General features: G+C 42.3%; 2 protein-coding genes across 2 annotated transcripts; both read left to right on the forward strand.

Annotated features, from left to right (window-relative positions):
* Positions 1-353: 353 nt before the first annotated feature.
* LOC128443985 (MOB kinase activator 2) lies at positions 354-4,983 on the forward strand. Its single transcript, XM_053426255.1, has 5 exons — positions 354-837; positions 2,528-2,667; positions 2,780-2,876; positions 4,020-4,144; positions 4,241-4,983. The coding sequence occupies exons 1-5, from the start codon at positions 755-757 to the stop codon at positions 4,477-4,479; spliced, it is 684 nt and encodes a 227-aa protein (XP_053282230.1). The 5' UTR covers positions 354-754; the 3' UTR covers positions 4,480-4,983.
* A 3,092-nt stretch (positions 4,984-8,075) lies between these two features.
* On the forward strand, positions 8,076-13,101 carry adm2b (adrenomedullin 2b). The gene is made up of 2 exons (XM_053426421.1): positions 8,076-8,179; positions 12,693-13,101. Exons 1-2 carry the CDS (start codon positions 8,076-8,078, stop codon positions 13,099-13,101), a joined length of 513 nt encoding a protein of 170 aa, XP_053282396.1.
* Positions 13,102-17,519: the final 4,418 nt, after the last annotated feature.

Here is a 17,519-nt window from a genome sequence, read left to right on the forward strand (position 1 = left end):
GTGAGTCAATGTCCATGTATCATTGTGCCTTTTATGATGGATGTGTGTTTCATTCTTTGACTCCGATGCACCATGTATGTTATCACATTCCTCTGTTTGTTACAGACACTGAACACACCTGCTGCTCCTCTGCTTCTTCTTCTCGCCCTCCTCCCTCTTTACAATCTCTTTCCAACTTCTACCATGTCGAAGGAAAGCCACCCTTAGTTTGCCATCTGCACCTGCCTGCTGTGTCCTCATAGAGTGAGTACATGTGGAGAAGTGTGTTTGTATGTGTGTGTGTGTGTGTGTCATGGGTGGAAAAGAAGGAAGAAGGCGGAGTTGTGTTCTGTACTTAAATGGGTTGTGGAGAAACCAGCCTGTCTGCTTGGAGCTGGGAGAGGAGGAGCCTGTGGGGTGTGGGACTCCAGACAAAGGAGACATATACACACTGACACTGGATCTGTGGAGCTGAAGGAGACGCAGACAGCTGCACAGCTTCACTTTCCGCTCACGATCCTCAACTCCTGCACCACTTTTCTCGCTTTGTGATTCGTAAAACTTTTTTTTGTGTGTGTGTGTGCTAGAAGGGGAAGTTGTGTTTGTCAGCTGAATGGCTCCGTTTAGAGTGCTGAGAGATAGTCGTGTGGGCACTGTGGTGGTTGTCTGATGCTGCTTGTAGTGTGTAGAAGTGTGCAAGTGAGTGTGTATGAGTATGATTGGGATGGAAAGGGGGGGCTGGCTTGACCAACTGCTCTGGACTTAGCTTTACGCCATGGGGGGTTGCCATAGTTACCCCTCGGCGACGGAGGCAGACGGCAAGACGCTCCAGCCTTCTGACATCAGCAATGACAAACAGTGAGTTAACTATTTTCTTCACGTTTCAGTTTCCTGTAAGGGTTTTGCATCAACTTTTTTTAAAACCACATATACTTCCTTATCATTAAAGAACAAAAACTAACATTTTAAAAAGAAAGATTTAGTCATAGCCCTAACCCTAGCTGGATATTGTCGAAAAAACACGAGTACAAATCTTGCTGCACATGGTTTACTGAGGAATGTTCTCCAGATAAAGGGAGAGAGAGAGAGAGAGTGTGTGTGTGTGTGTTACATATTTGTCTGATGGCATCAGTGGAGGTGGATTCCTTCAGCAGCGGGAACACACACAGCCTGACGAGAAAAACACTGTGAAAAACGCACTTTTATCACAGTCACTATGCAAATGTTTGCTCTGGGATGAATCTTCTGAGAGACGGCTGGAGCGAGCACACTGGGGGGTGGGGGGGTTATGGGACTGTTTATCTCACCCTCAGCGCAGAGGTAAAGGTAAACAGGCGCCTGGGAACAGGAGAGCAGGGTCACAGAGGAGCGTGTTTACATACAAACACAACATGTGTGTTGTGTAGCTCCAGGTTCACTGTGTTGTTTGCGTGCAGACAACTAGTAGGCGAGAGGCGATGACCGAGTTAATACCATGGAGCCGGAGCAGAACAGGATGTTAACAAAAGAAGTTCCTGTGGACATTGGAGAAGCTTGTCACGTTTGGGTTTGCACTGCTGTGCCTTTGCACAGTTAATGTTTACATTCTGCTCTATTCCTCCCTCTCTACCTCTTCTGACCTCTACTTTGGACAAAGAGCTGCTGTTTGGAAAATTAAAAGGAAATCTCCCTGCTCTGTCATCACACACACATTCACACCAGGGGGGAGTGAGGCCTCATAGAGAGCACAGTGTTTCCCTTATCACAGCAGGCAAGGTCACACTGAGTAAACGCTCAGCTGCCGCGTGTGGACGTATGAAAACTGAACCGGGCAGCTGCTTTATTCCAGCGCACTTTGATGTATTCTCTTCAGTCCAGTGCAGCGTGTTTCAAAACACGAGAGCTCAGTACCTGTGTCAGAGAGGCCTTCCTGTTTTGCATGAAGTCAAATCCTGCTGCCAAGGTTGACTTTCCAGTACACTTTCCATACACAAACAGGATTCATTCCCCACACTCACTCTCCGTAGTTAGTGCCTCTGATAACATAACACTACCTGTAACTTATCAGTAGCGTTGTGAGCTGCAGGCCTCAGCACTGATGTTTCCCAACATTACGCCTCCCATTCATTTGTGATGACCACTGCAGTAGCTTCATTAACAGTTATTACCCCGGCTCTGAATTGACTGCCTTCATTACACAAACTGTTGCTTTATTGGATGCTCAGCTCTGCAGTTACGGCTGCGTGTGTGTGTGTGTGTGTGTGTGTGTGTGTGTGTGTGTGTGTGTGTGTGTGTGTGTGTGTGTGTGTGTGTGTGTGTGTGTGTGTGTGTGTGTGTGTGTGTGTGTGTGTGTGTGTGTGTGTGTGTGTGTGTGTGTGTGTGTGTGTGTGTGTGTGTGTGTGTGTGTGTGTGTGTCTCAGCCACAGAGGGCAGGCCAGACTGTAAAAGGTGTTATCTACTGACTGCAGCAGGAGTAATTAATCCTCTGACCTATCGATTGTTATACACAGCTATATTTTCTGTCCCTCCGTCCTCCTCTGCTTCATTACCTCTGCCCTGTCCTCCCAAGGGGAATTAATAACAATAATCTGGAGGAGCGTCCGTATCTGCAGCAGGAGCATGTGTGCCAGCAGATCACACGCACGGACATGTTGGTCCTCACGTCTCTGCCGCCAGGCGTAGACAAGGCCGAGTGGCTCGCCAGCAATAGTGAGTAGAAGCCATTCTTTGCTCTGCTGCTTATCCTTCCACACACACCGCAAACAGACAGAAATAGGATTATCCACAATGTGTAATTTTACTTCCTCTGGATTTCTTTCAGCGGTGGCATTTTTCAAGCACATAAACCTGTTCTCCAGTGCGCTGTCCGAATTCTGCACGCCCACCACCTGCCCAACTGCGTGTGGACCTGGCAACATGTATGTTATTTCAGAAATATGGCACAGCACTTAGCTGAATGGTAAATCCACCCAAATCCCAAGAAAACAAAAAACACCTTGGTATTTTATCATGATTTATGTGCTAATAAGCTCCACCCACAGGCCTTAGATTAACAAATGACAGAGGGGACCGAATAAACCAGAAAGTTGTCTTTGTAAAAATGTATTGATGATGAACACTTCTAATTACAGTTTTCACAAATTAAATCCATTCACAGCCGATGTAAAAATATTGTTTTAGACATTTCACCAAGCATGTGAAAGTGTCAAAGCCTTCATGACTTGGGTGAATTTGCCCTTTAATTCTGAAACATCTCATGCAGTTCTTCTCCTACAACGCAGCAAATGGCTGTGACGTTAAAGACCATGATGCTGTTTTTATCATCTACTTTAATGCATTTTAATCCAGAAGTGGTGATATTGTGAGAAACACTTCTACTGGTATGTTAAACCTAAACGACGAGAGTGGCAGTTAATTTGTCACCTTTTTAAACATCCATCCATTCATCGACTATACTGATCATTCTTTGAGAATCATAGGGGGAGCTGGAGCTAATCCAAGCCGACATTGGGCGAGAGGCGATGTCATCAGTGTATCACAGGGCCAACGTACAGAGACACACAACCATTCACTCTCACATTCACACCTATGGTCAATTTAAAGTCTCCAATTAACCTAACAACAATATGCATGTCTTTGGACTGAAGTACCTGGAGAAAACACACGCAGACATGGGGAGAACATGTAATCACCTCAGAAAGAGCCCAGCTGAACCAGGATTCAAGCCTTCTTTCTGTGAGGCGGCAGCACCACCCACAGCAGCAGCAATTTAAAAAAAAAAAGACTCTTGAGCTTCAGCCACACCTTTGAACCACATCTCTCCGTCTTCATCAAGGAGTTTACTCAGCATTCATCATGTGATCCTGGAGCAGTGTCTTCACTTTAATCCTTGATTCCTCCTGGAGGCTTGTGTTTTTAGCTCTGAGCATATATATAACAAATCGAATCTTACACCATCACATTTTGTTTGAGAGAACCTGCAATACTTATGACCATTACTAAATGTTTACTATTAAAGTCTGATGGTTGTCTCCAATGACTCTCTGTGTTGGTGTTGTCAGGATTTTTGTCTGGACCGATGACCACGGCCGGAAGCTGAAGTGCTCGGCTCCGCTTTACTTTGACTATGCCATGTCTTACATTCAGGACCTCCTCACTGATGAAGATGTGTTCCCCACAAAAACAGGTGAAATTGCGTTGACATCGTCTCGTGTTGCATGACTTCACACATCTTGTTCCAGTTTCAGCCATACGTTTTTGTCTCTTCCCCTCTTTTTCCCAGGTTCAGCGTTTCCAACAGGTTTTATCTTTCTGGTCCAGAAGGTGTTTCTGCTGTTATTCAGGAGCCTGTCCCACATTTACTGGTCCCACTACAGAGAGACAGTTGCTCTGGGTCTGCAGGCGCACCTCAACACACTCTTCACACATCTCACGCTCTTCTGCCAGCAGCACGCGCTGCTCGAGCTGGAAGACACCAAGCCGCTGCAGGACCTCATCGCAGCGCTCAGAAAGCAAGGCTGAAACTGAAGAGCACACACACACATATTTTCATCACACATTTATTGAATTTTGGAATGTGTCTCTGAACTCTCTGGGCCAAACGTCAGCTTCATTCACCGCATGGATTTCTCTTAAAGGTCTGGAAGTTGTATCCACTTGTATATAATTGTCATCGGTTGTTATGATTATGTGTAAAACATAAATATTGCATGATAGTGTATTTTAACCTAATGGTGCATTTTTATATTTTGATAAGGTCAAGATCTTCAACGTCAATCACGTCTTCCTCGTTGACTTAAAACAGGAATCATTTTAAAACAGAATTGTCCCCCGACTCAGACAATTCACAGTTAATATGAACAAAATGTGCCATAGTTACTTTCTGAATATTTTCCACAAACCTGTAACGGTGGTGTGTCCATGCAAATGTGATGACATTGTTGTGGCTGCATCTATATTGAATCTCACAGCTCCTCTCTTAATGTATGAATCTGAGCTCTGTAATAAACATTTATCAAGGACACATTTTCTGGATATAAGTAGATTCAGTATCTGCTCAGTGAACTGTATCTTAATACTCCAGTACCTGCTGGTTAACTACTGTCAACGTGTCTCCAGCTCTTTGGTTGGCCAGCAGCGCTCCCTGCTGGCCTCTTAGGAACACAGCATATATCACAGTTTTTTCTCAACGAAGGTACAGTTTGATTTGTTGGCTGCACAATATCAACATTTTTCAGACAGACAAAAATCTAATTCATGACAATTTAAGTATTATATAGAATACTTTTTTTTCTGCTGTCAGAAACAACAGATAAATGTGGAGGGGAACTGACGATGAGACTACGAATCTCTCAATTTCAATGTCAGTAGAGCAGCATACGTTACATTAGTGCCACTAATGTAATGTCACTAGTAGCGCTATTCTGACTTTGTGTCAGAAGTGTATAATATCTCTAATATGTTTTTTTTTTATCAAAGTTTATGCAAAGACAGATTTGACAACCCCACTCAATTTAAAATGCAGAGAATTATGAATGTATGACGTTTGCTTTCCCTGGGGATGTGTAACCCCACATTTCACCACACAGAGGCACCAATATTCCACCACACTGTAAAGGGAAGATGAGTTCAACACTGGACTGTAAAATCAATCTTCATGAGGAAAAAGAGCCTAAATAAGGTGACAATAATTCCATGACAATAGACATCATTTATTTAAATAAAATAAAAGATTCAATAGACTTTTGGTAAAACATTTTGCTGACATCACTCCTAAATTTGTTTTGTGAATGATGAAGTATCAAACTTCTAGGAACTAGCAAACTAAATCTATGGAATTGTGCTTATCTGGTTATGCATTGAAATCACAGATCTACGGAATGTATAAAGGGAAAAATATCCTTGAGAAGATCTTCAGATGAAAGAACACTGTGTCTCCTTAGTCCCTGCACATCACTGTCACCTTACTCAACCTCCTGCTGCACTCAATCCACCTGAGTGAAGATCTGCTTTCCCTGTGAGGACACATCGGGAAAAAGTTTGATTGTGATCATCACAAGCTGTGTTGTGAGTTCTCGGACTAACCGTGATGTCTGAGGAATGAAAAGAGGGATCAAGATGAAACATGTGGTGAAAGCAACCTGGACGTGGTTACGATTCTTGCTCACAGGTCGTGAAATGTGAGCAGAGATTCAGCAAAGTCCCAGCTCAGACTGAAACTGAAACTCAGTCTCTCTAGTGAGAGGCCAAGCATCTGTGTCTGTGAGGAGATGAGAGTGTCTGGACACACACACACGCACACACGCACACACACACAGGGTAGATAAGAGATGTGTTAATGCACATGTTGGACTGAGTTGAGGCTCACAGTGTTGGAAATTGAGCTTCGAAGGTAATACCACAAACTGCTGAGTCACACACACTCGGCCCTTTAATTAAGACCTGAAGCCTCCTCCACATAACAGAGCATTCTTTAATCGGGTTCACACTCTGAGCCTCTCGTCTGGGTCCTTACTTCACAAAAAAGAATAGACAAGTTGTTACAGAAGGAAAACGAGGAGAACCGGATCACTGCGACCAGTGCTGACCCCCACTCAGTCTCTGCAGTGCCTCCAAACTGTCTTAGATGGACTCATACAAATCAAGATACACCATGACAATAGAAACCAGGCTGGCTGACTTGGACTCGCTCACACAACTAGATTAATTTGCCGGCGCAATTTTGCAATTAGTGGCCATTTTTACTTTGATGAACTTGTCCCAGGGCTTTCATCCGAAATTATGACTTGAAATCACAGCGCCCCCTGGTGGAAACAGGAAATGTCTTGTTTTTTGCATGTAGTACACTTGGATATGTTACTCCACTTTAAAAATATTTAAAAATATATCATTATTTTTAAATTTTTTATTTTAAAATACTGGCAACAGGAAATAAGTTTTGTTTTACAACTATTATTCGATTTACATACAATTTTCACAGTATGATGTGCAATTGATAGAGTGAACCTTAATGAGCAATTAGCAGGCCAGGATCAACATCGCTCGTTAGTGTTTGAATCTGCTCAGTATTGAACCCTTATTTAAGTTTCAGTTTCATTGAGATTGAATCTCCCTCGTTTGTAAAGTAAAATGTCACGTCTTGCGTTTCACTTTACAAATGTCACAAGCATTTTTAAAAGGGCATGTGGGCACGACTGGACCCTGACAAGGCGTTTACTGTACGTGTGATGTGATTTCTGTGTTGGGCAGCAGTCACGAAGGCCACAACCAGGAGCTTTGTGGTCTTTCATCTGTTTGTAATAAAGTTTTACTGTGTGCTAATTATTGACAGATATGTGAATTTATCAGTTTACAATCAATCGTGCACACACACCTTCACACTTAAAGGTCTGACTTGGATTCAGTTTGGATTCTCTATACCTCAGTATCACCTCTTATAACCGAATAGATTAAGTAGCTTGAAAATAAGTTAGGTTTATTTTTGTCCAACACATTATTTTCTGCACAAACTCAGCTTATTTATCAAAATATCATGCACAGATATGAAATCCCGGTGTAAAAAGAAACTGGAGGCAATAATCAAATCCACAAGGTCACCACGACCCCCACAAAACAAAACATTATGTTGTGTACTCTATTGCCTGTAGATTAAATGAGGAAAGTCATTCCTGAGGTTTAATGAGGTAGTGGGATTCATTAGAGGTGAGGTCTCAGAGGAGGACACACAATAAGCCTTCCTGCCTCCCTCCCTCCTCCTCCTCTTCCTCCTCCCTCAGCAGGGTTTTATAAATGGAAAAGCTCCACTTGCTCCCGATGTGAGCCCCAATGACTTTCTGAGTTTCCACCTACTTTGTTGTTAGTTTCCATCAGCAGTGAGAGGAGCAGTGTTCGTGTGCGCGCAGAGGATGCAGCGCGCAGGACTGAGGATGCAGCCGGTGTCACTCCAGCAGGAGAACCTGCGTGTTAGATAGAATTTGACACGTTGTCACCGGATTTTTTACGCATCATTTCGTTTTTACTCCACCCTCACGAAAAAAAAAAAAATCTAATTTTGGTCGCAGGAGTTCCCCTTCTCTACCCGCCTCCTCCCCAGGACCGTGCGTCTCTGCTGAGCCGCAATGTGTGCCCTCCCGCCGGCTTGGCTGTGGCTGCTGCTCGGCCTCCTGCCTCTGGAGATCCAGGCCCGCGCTGTGACTCTGAGGAGCCTCTCTCACAGACACAGGTACCACTGCCTCACATCAAGCTGAATGTGGAGACTCAGACTGATGGAATACAACTTTTACTTAAAGTCTACATTTAACTTATAGCTTGCTTTGAAAAGTATGGTTCGGGTTGTGCTTTCTGCAAGGAAACACACTTGAATTCTTTATGTATTTTAACATATTGTGATGATGCTTTCTTAGTTCTAAACAAGTTTATTGTGGCTAATTAACTAAAACACTTTGATAATAACTTGGACATACCTTTCATTTTCTGGCTCCAGCTTCTCAAATGTGAAGATTCACAGTTTTTCTCAGATTTTTCGTTGTTTCAAACACAATCGTTTTCAAGACAGCACCTTGGGGAACTATGGTAACTTGTAATGGGCATTTGTCACTCTCCTAATACTGAGGGATCGATCAACTACTCAAGGTTAATCATTGAAAGTTCTGCTTCTGGTCTCCTGGCAGTCATTGATGTGAGAAAAAGGTCCAGTAGCAGAATGAGGTAATTCCTCTGAAAGCAACAGGAGGTGAGACAGGGGTGAGGCTGATTTACTGGGATTTGTACAAGGATACATGGCACATTCCGAGGGGGCAAACAAGACTACAGCACACACACACACACACACAGCAGTATTTTTAAGATAGCCGTCACATGCAGACCCATGCGTTATCCGTTTATTTTCTAGTCTAAACAATTCTTTTCACTGTTTATTATTTTGTGTTTATGTGCAAGAGAGACAACGGGGCCGATGTGAGTAAAACAAAAGTGTTTTTCTATTATAGTGCCATCTGTTATTATTGTGAATCCAGTTAACCCACAGTTCAAGTGCTTAAGTTACAACAAGGTTAAGTTGGACATTTGAACTTGTGGAGCTAAAAGCCCAAGAGCTTGTTTAATTTAGTGATTCAGTAGTTCAAAGCTATTTAAGTTTAAATAAGAAAAAGGCTTCATAAAGGTCTTTGAAGGTTGTAGGAGGTTAAGGAGGAAAAGAAGGGGGGATTTAACCGTGATGAAAAACACTGCTTCTGCTTGATAAAATGACTGGAAAGAAAGAAAAGAAGAAAGGAAGAACAATTTAAGAATCCTGTAGTAATTTAGAGAAGATGGAGAGAAAGAAGCAGAATAGACCCAGTAACTTTAATAACAGTAATGAAACAGTGGGGATCTGATTGGGACAAAAAGTTGAGTAGCGTTGAGGACTTACGACAGGAAGGTGCGCATGTGTGTGTGTGTGTGTGTGTGTGTGTGTGTGTGTGTTCAGTTCCTCTTCGAACAACCCCATGCTGCGCTCTAACTTAGGAGGAATGTTGAAGAAGCTCCTTCTGCTCTCAGGCTCTCAACATAGTTCACAACCTACAATGCAACACACACACAAACACGCACGCACACGCACACACACACACACACACAAACACACACACACACACACACACACACTGCATGTCTCTCTATAGTTTTGAAGACACTGACATAATGTATTTCATAGCCCCTTACCCCAACCCTGACCCTAACCTAATTCTAACCCTAACCCTAAAACCAAAACCCTCAAAATTATGTCAAAATGTCCTCACAATTATGGTATTGAACCAAAATTGGCCCTCATAACTATAGATAGACATGCCCCTGAAAAACCGACACACACACACACACGCACACACACACACAGATAGAATAGTGTACATGTTATGCTCTGTGGCAGAAGGTTTTAAAACAGAATCACATGATATACGGCACCAACCTTAAGGGCACAGCTCGTGTTTTTGAGTTCAAACCTGAAAATGGCTTATGGTGTTTTTTTTAAGAGTGACACTGAATTATTATCAGACTGCCCACCTCCTGTCAGCAATATGAGTTTCCCATGTTTCTCGTTCACTGATCATCAGTGTCATTTTCAGCAACATGCTGATGAAAAGCTTTGATCATCACCGCACGTGAAAATGTTTTGCTTTAGCTGCTGTATGAGAATAAAGGCTGTTTATGAGAAATAAACACTTCAATATTAACTTTAAAGCTGATGATTGGTCAGTGTATTATTTACCAGCTCGTGTCTGTGGCTCCGGAGTGACCCAAGGAAATGATGTGGCACCCCCGGCTTAGAGACAACAACCCCTCCACCACAATGTCTCCAGGTCAGATCTGGAAGCTTTGTTGAATAACCCATAGCCTGTGTCCACTATCAATATCTAATACATTCGTTAAGGACTATGTATTACTATTATACTAATTTACTAAGAAAGTAACGTATACAAATCCTCGTCTCACTTTCATTTATTTGAAGCTAACTTTATATTCACTTTATTCTGCAGAAGAACAAAATAAACATTTGACTAATTTTTCTGTCAATGACACACAAACTTGTTAGATCTTGTTTGTCTGTTAGTACAGATATAGCCTATATCACAAACCTATATCTGTACTGGTGGTGTTAGGTCTACATAAAGAGAGGGAAGCAGTCCAGAGGCCTAGATTTTACTTGTACCTCTGCACCAACAGTTTTTTCCTTTAGACAACTTGGTTTAAACCTCTAAGCAGGTAGGCTTTTACTCGGATGCAGCAAGTGTGTGTGTGTGTGTGTGTGTGTGTGTGTGTGTGTGTGTGTGTGTGTGTGTGTGTGTGTGTGTGGGCGAGAGCATGTTAGGCAGTGTAAATGAATATCAGTGAGCAGGTTTTTGTGTTGGAAAATCTCTGTTGCCAGGCAGTCACATGTGACTTGCACGTGTGTATCGATGAATTCCCGGCCAACCAACATTATGCCAGTGTATGTGTGTGTTTTCTTGTGTGTTTGTGTGTGTGCTTGTTTTTGTGTGATTTTGTCGAGTGCTGCCAGAATCAGCTTCCCTGAAACACAGTTCAATCTCAAAACCTTCCAGTCACTGGTATAACACACAATAGTGAGTTGGTTAGGGAACGTGGGTATGTGTTTGTCTGCGTGTGCATGTGTGCGTGTATTGGCAGAGAGGGCTCAAGGTGTCCGGCCAGAAGACTGATCAGAATACCAGTCAGGATCAGTTACAAGATAAAGATCATATGAGGTTCTGGACCACTTTTCAAACCAAACAAACACAAACTGTCTCTCTCACTTGACTCTTTGTTTCTCACCTCATGAAGAGCCAACACACACACACACACGCACGCACGCACACACACACACACACACACACACACACACACACACACACACACACACACACACACACAGGTATTTTCTGTTTTGCAAGAAAATGTAGAATGTGTAGTCAGTATAAAAATAGCCGTGCAGATGAGTGATATTTTCAAACAGAGCTGCAGAGTTAAAGTTTCATTCACATGCCCATTCACGTTTTTTGTTCATCAGCATACTGATTCAATATCATGCACACTATTTCAATTTCAAAATCAAATGCAAGTTCCCATATTACTTACACCTTAAACCTGCTCCCCCGGCTATTTTGTATCTACATGATCCATTCTAAGTATTGCGCAATTTCTGAAGGGTCACGTGGCCAAACAGACGAGCGAGCTCTAGCGACTGAGCTCTCGAACACGAGAGAGCGAAGATAGATAAAAAAGAAAAGAAAAGGTATTGTGAGGCTGGCCTGCCGCGAGGTGTGAAAGAAAGTAGTTGGAAATCAAGTCAAGAGAAGCGGTGGCCTCTTAACATCAACCACATTGTGCTGTGTGTTTTACTCTCTCACTCCCCTGTTGTAAGTTGTGACAGCTCAGACCCTGCTGATCATTAACAGAAAACATTGCTTTTGCTGTGTTGGTGATACGTGATTGGAAGACGGTGTCAGTCAGTTTAAACCACTTCAGGCTGGATAGTTGCAGGAAACTGGACAACATCTAGAGGTCACTGACGGGCATTTTAGACTGTTTGAAAACATGTACAAGCTGTCACTCTTTGACTGTGTTTAGTGGGTCCACATGAAGATATAGTGAAGATGTTGTACGAGTATGCAGTCTTAAGGGTTCGTTGTAAGTTTAATTTCAGTGTTTAATATATAGACTAGAAAAGTACTCAGAGTGTACATACCTCCGCCAAGGCCCAACAGTGCCCTGAGTACCAGCTTTTTTTCCGCAAAATCCATGCATCATTGCCTGAGAAAATAAGAAACTGCCCAACCAAAAAACCCAATCTATATCACAATGTTAACAATTTTATCAAAGTAACAAGGGTAATGCTCACGTCCAGTTTAGCTTACAAAAAGTGTGTCAAACACATCAGTGTAGCGTCCGATTGTCACTGACATACGCAGACAGTGTAATTGTAAGTGAAAAAGAATCTGCCGCACTATAATGAAGCAGACTCCCACCTGCTCACCACCCTCTGTCTATCTCTGCCTCCATCTTTCCTTCTCACTTTCTCTTTCAATCACCTCTTTGAGACCCACCGATCCTGACTGTGAGGCATTTCATCTTGTCGTAGGGATCCACTTTCGATCAGAAACCCAAGCAGGTGACATGCGCATGACCGCCCCCCATCTGTGAGTGTCTGTCCTACGGCTTTTATGTTGAATCTAAACAGTTTTCTCTCTTTCTGTGTATCACAGGTTGGGTTTATCCAGAAGTTCTAAACAGCCAAAGTCTTCTCCTCACCCCCCCGCCGTGCCTGCTGTGTCTGATATGGCTGTTACCACAGACAACCACATCCCCCTAGGAGACAGTCATGTCCTCTGGAGAGCCCTGCTGCACAAAGAGGCCCAGCTGCACTTGTCCGACCAATTGCTTGACCAGAGCAATGTGCTACAGGAAGCGCCAGTTCGTCAACACAGGTCAAGAGGTCGTCGTCATGCCAACACTGGTGGTGGGCGGGGCCACAGCCACCTGATGAGGGTGGGCTGCGTTCTGGGCACCTGTCAGGTTCAGAACCTCAGCCACCGTCTCTACCAGCTGATTGGACAGAGCGGGAGGGAAGACTCCTCCCCCATTAACCCTCGCAGTCCTCACAGTTACGGCTAAGACCCCAGCTCAAATCGGACAGCATGTCGACTGAGACACGTTGGCAAGCTACCCAGGCCTCGTGGCCTCAGTGACACACCAAGGGACCAAAATAAGGCTTTGATGTCCGTCCATAAATGGGCTATTGTGGTTTATTACAACTTATGTCTTATTTCATCTACTACTGATGATCATTTTCTTCATTTATAGAATCTAGGAATTAGTCGACATTGCAAGAAACACAACCAAAACAAAGGGGAATAGTAGAACTAGCACCTAAACTATCCATTGTTAATGTCCATCAGAGTTTAACACAAACTTGCAAGAAATAAACTTTAATCAGTTATTCTTTCAACTCAATTTAGATTCAACACTGTGCAGTGCCTTATCTCCGTGATTATAATGTACTCAGTGCAAAACTAGAATGTATCGACAATGACTACAAAATAAATAAACGCATAAAGACTCATAGCAAGCCACTGTCCCTCCAAAATATGACATAAAATCATCGTCATACAAAGCTAAACTATGATTATTTATATTTTGAAAACATTTAAATCAGCTCAAATCAGTAGCATTTAGAAGCTAATTTAAACCTATATCTTCCTCAGACGTTGGTAGGGACCAAACCCAGAGCAAAAACACACTGACTATTTGCTAGGTGACCGAAAACATGACACCAAATAGCGACTATGCCAACAGGCTCACTATTTAAGCATACCCATTATGATAGGAAATTTCAAAGGTATGTTGACAGGTTGTTTCTGTTACTGCCATTGCTGCTATAAGGATGCATTCAATAGAGGTAATTCAGTATTAGCTGCTTGCACTTTAGTTGGAAACCAATGGCTCTTTATCTCTAACTGTGAATTTAAAATTCAAAAAATAATTTCCGAGGAGCTCTCTAGTCCCTAAACTGGCTACATTTTTTTAGAACAAATCCCATCAGACTATGGTGTACCATGTTGAATAATCTCAGCAAATGCTCAAATTAGTAAAATCATACTGATGGCCATGGATACGTTGGTTAATACCATGAAAATAAGTTTCAATAAATTATTATGAAATATTTTTACATGATGACATCTCACTGCAGTTCGGGCCTGCGCAAATGATAGATTCCTTAAAGTAATCATTGTGACTGGCCACATAACCTCCAGTTTACTTCAGTGAAACTGAATTATTTGTGTTGTAGGCATTTCTAAAGTAACAACAATTTCAGACACTATGTGTGTGGAAAAAAACTGAGATTCAGTGAAGCCTCTGTCGAAACTAGGCGTCCAATGTCTGCTATCGTCATCCTGCTGATCTGAATTTACCTGAGCCCTGAGCTTATCCAGCCCATCTCTCAAAAGCTTGAACAAGTAGCTTTACCTCAGCGTCAAACCCAGTTAACCCTTCACCCAAAACCCCACTGTGCAGACCATCAGCCAAAATAACCGCTAACCCTAATCCATTATCTGTCTGCACACTTCTTAACAGATAACTAGTCTTCACGGTCTCAGTAAGCGAACCAGAGAGAAGACAACAATGCTCTAGAGTGCTTTTGACCTATAAAGTGCTTATAAGATGCAATATTTTAATTTCTGCCACCAGAAAGTCAGTTTTTTTAGCCTTAATTGGTTTAATCAATTCATTAGGCCTTATATTTTGCCTTTCAAGTGTTATTTGAGGCTTCATAGTCTTGTGCTTATCTCTCAGTGTCAATTCAGCATAACTCCAGTTTCAGTAGGTGCTCCTACAGGTCAAATGTTCATAGGAATGCATGAAAGCACTTTATTCTCCTGTATATTCACCATGACTTGAACTTCAAACGTTATTTAACTTTAAATGAATGAAACCAGTTTGCTGTGAATTTTCCACTTTACTAACTCTCCCTGTTTATGTGAGAACCCCCCCCCCCCCCCCCCCCCAAGGTATAAGTGTCCTTCTCTGAACCGCGTGTGATACTGTTCATCTGTCTTTGTTTATACAATAGCAGCCTTGTGTAATAAAACCCCAGTCAAACTTTCACATGTGTTTTATCTGTTTGAGCTTGCAACACTGAGATGCAAATGTGACCTATTTTATAAATGTCACTGACTTTAGGACTGGAAAGTTGGTCTCACCACATTATAGTGATAATAATTATTTATCTTCGCTACTACACACGCACACACACACACACACACATGCACACAAACACACACACACGCACACACATGTTCACATGAAGGTATGTAATGTTATGTTGGCCTTGACAAATTCTATGGCATTGGACTTTTGACATGACCTTTTCTTTACCCTCATTTGCCTGTGTGTGAGAGAGAGAGAGAGAGAGAGAGAGAGAGAGAGAGAGAGAGAGAGAGAGAGAGAGAGAGACCGAAAGGAGGGAGAGAGGGAGAGAGAGAGAGAGAGAGAGAGAGAGAGAGAGAGAGAGAGAGGAGAGAGAGTTTTAGCCAAGATTGAAAAGTGTGTCAATCAAATTAAAAAAACATTAAGACATTAAACCTTAACTGTCAGACTGAAGGTGATGTTTGAAGTTTTTTAACCACTTTAATGTAAAACATTCTTCCTTATATAAAACCTACATTACCCAGGATGCAAATCAACCACCAACTATTTTCTTGGAGATTTAAATGTGTTATGTGGTGGCTAACGTGTAGCATGTAATAAAGTCCTCTGCAGCAGAGAGCGGGCTAATTTCCTTCACACCTCCAGATTTATTTGTGGTTTTCATTCAGTCTTCGCCCAACTGAAGCTGATTCGGGTGACTTCATCATCTATTTTGTTTCAGGAGTTATAATTGATCTCTTTTAAAAGTTTTATTCACTACAAATTTAGTTCTTCACATACACACACAGACACACAAAAGGAAAAGGTTTGTTTACACAGACGCAGAAGCATGAAGCCTGACTTAGAGTGTTCAGGCCCTCTACCCTTTAAGTTTTTACGTGCTGTCCTTTTTATTTTATGAGTATCTTTTTGGTGGACTCACATTTACAGTGATTCGATAGGAAAACCAATATTTTCTTTCCCTTGCAAACACAAGCCTAGTTTATTCCTGGAGATTCCCAGAACTCAGCTAACCTTTTAAAATCTACCCCTTACGTTCACCTCTGCTGTGAAGACTAGGAACTGTCACCTTCCCTTCTGTTCCATGGACAGACTAGGTGTGACTAATGTAAATAGCCACAACACTGTTCACATATTTCACAGGTTACTTATGGCGGTTTATTGGATCATGCCCTCTCCTTGTGTGCGGACAATCCTTCTGAGGAGACCCTGGGTCCAGAGCGGTCCATCCCATCCTCCTGACAATACCAAGAAGAAGCCCTGTCTTCACTTATCTCACTTATAACATTCTGTACCCCTGGGGGAAGTTAGATGATGAGGTTTAATATCTTTTACATGACCATGGAGAACAGTTCCACACAACCCTAAGGAAGATGTACAACTCTAATAAAGGAAGTCTCCTCTCTTAACATTCAGTCAGCACCTTTTGGCAGAGTTACAGAAACATTCATCAAAATCCGACCACTTTCCTAGAAAATTCCAATCCAAACATTTCCCCGGAACCGATGATTACACCACATGAGCTCACATTGCCGGACATAATGTCTCTCTTGACCGACGATTACACGCACATCATAGCCACACACAAACGAGAAAAAAACAAACATCTGTTACATGGGGAATCGTCAATTCCCTCCCAGAATGCGCAGGGAGGCAAGTAATCAGCTCCAGAGGACCAACACTCAACCACACAGCAGCTGTAAACACTTCATCTGCCAACTATGAGGCTCATAAGGATCTTAGGCGGAGGCTGTGCTTACATTTCTCAAAGAAAATGCACATATGTATCCAAGTAAAGCCTCAAAATGTATTTGACACTTTGTTATTTGAAATGCAGGCTCCAGACCCATCTCTGGCATATCGGCCGAACCTGGAGAAGAATGACAACACAGACTACAGAATCTTTGGGGTAAGCATTCACACATTCTGTCTCTCTTCAGGAGATGACAGAATGTGTATATACACAAAGTTTACTGGATATGCGAGACTCGTATGTAAAAGAAGAATTTTAGAAGTGGTTATAAAAGGGCGAAATATTTAAATTTATTAAGTAGTTACAATCAATATAAGGGTCATTTATTAACACCATTATGGAAGGCAATTTGTAACTAAATGCCATGTAAATAATCATGAAAAACAATAATCAGAATAGTCCATAGAGAGAGTGAGGTCGGGGTCTGGGTGCATCATTTAAACTGTAGCCTAGCACACACATGTTTGTACATTCACACAAACGCAATATATATATTATCAGGTTAAAATAAGCACTAAACTATGACACAAATAACTACTGAGTTATTCTACATCAGTCAAAACAGGCAACCTGTTGATTATTGGAAAACACAAAAACACACACAGAAACATGCACACACAGACCTGTTATG

Source organism: Pleuronectes platessa, chromosome 7, assembly GCF_947347685.1.
Source record: "Pleuronectes platessa chromosome 7, fPlePla1.1, whole genome shotgun sequence".
NCBI classification, from domain to species: Eukaryota; Metazoa; Chordata; class Actinopteri; order Pleuronectiformes; family Pleuronectidae; genus Pleuronectes; species Pleuronectes platessa.

Coding starts and splice junctions, on each gene's coding strand:
- LOC128443985 (XM_053426255.1), top strand. CDS start 755: ATGGGGGGTTGCCATAGTTACCCCTCGGCGACGGAGGCAGACGGCAAG. Junction 838..2,527: donor GACATCAGCAATGACAAACA/GTGAGTTAACTA, acceptor TGTCCTCCCAAG/GGGAATTAATAACAATAATC. Junction 4,145..4,240: donor TGTGTTCCCCACAAAAACAG/GTGAAATTGCGT, acceptor TCTTTTTCCCAG/GTTCAGCGTTTCCAACAGGT.
- adm2b (XM_053426421.1), top strand. CDS start 8,076: ATGTGTGCCCTCCCGCCGGCTTGGCTGTGGCTGCTGCTCGGCCTCCTG. Junction 8,180..12,692: donor AGCCTCTCTCACAGACACAG/GTACCACTGCCT, acceptor TGTGTATCACAG/GTTGGGTTTATCCAGAAGTT.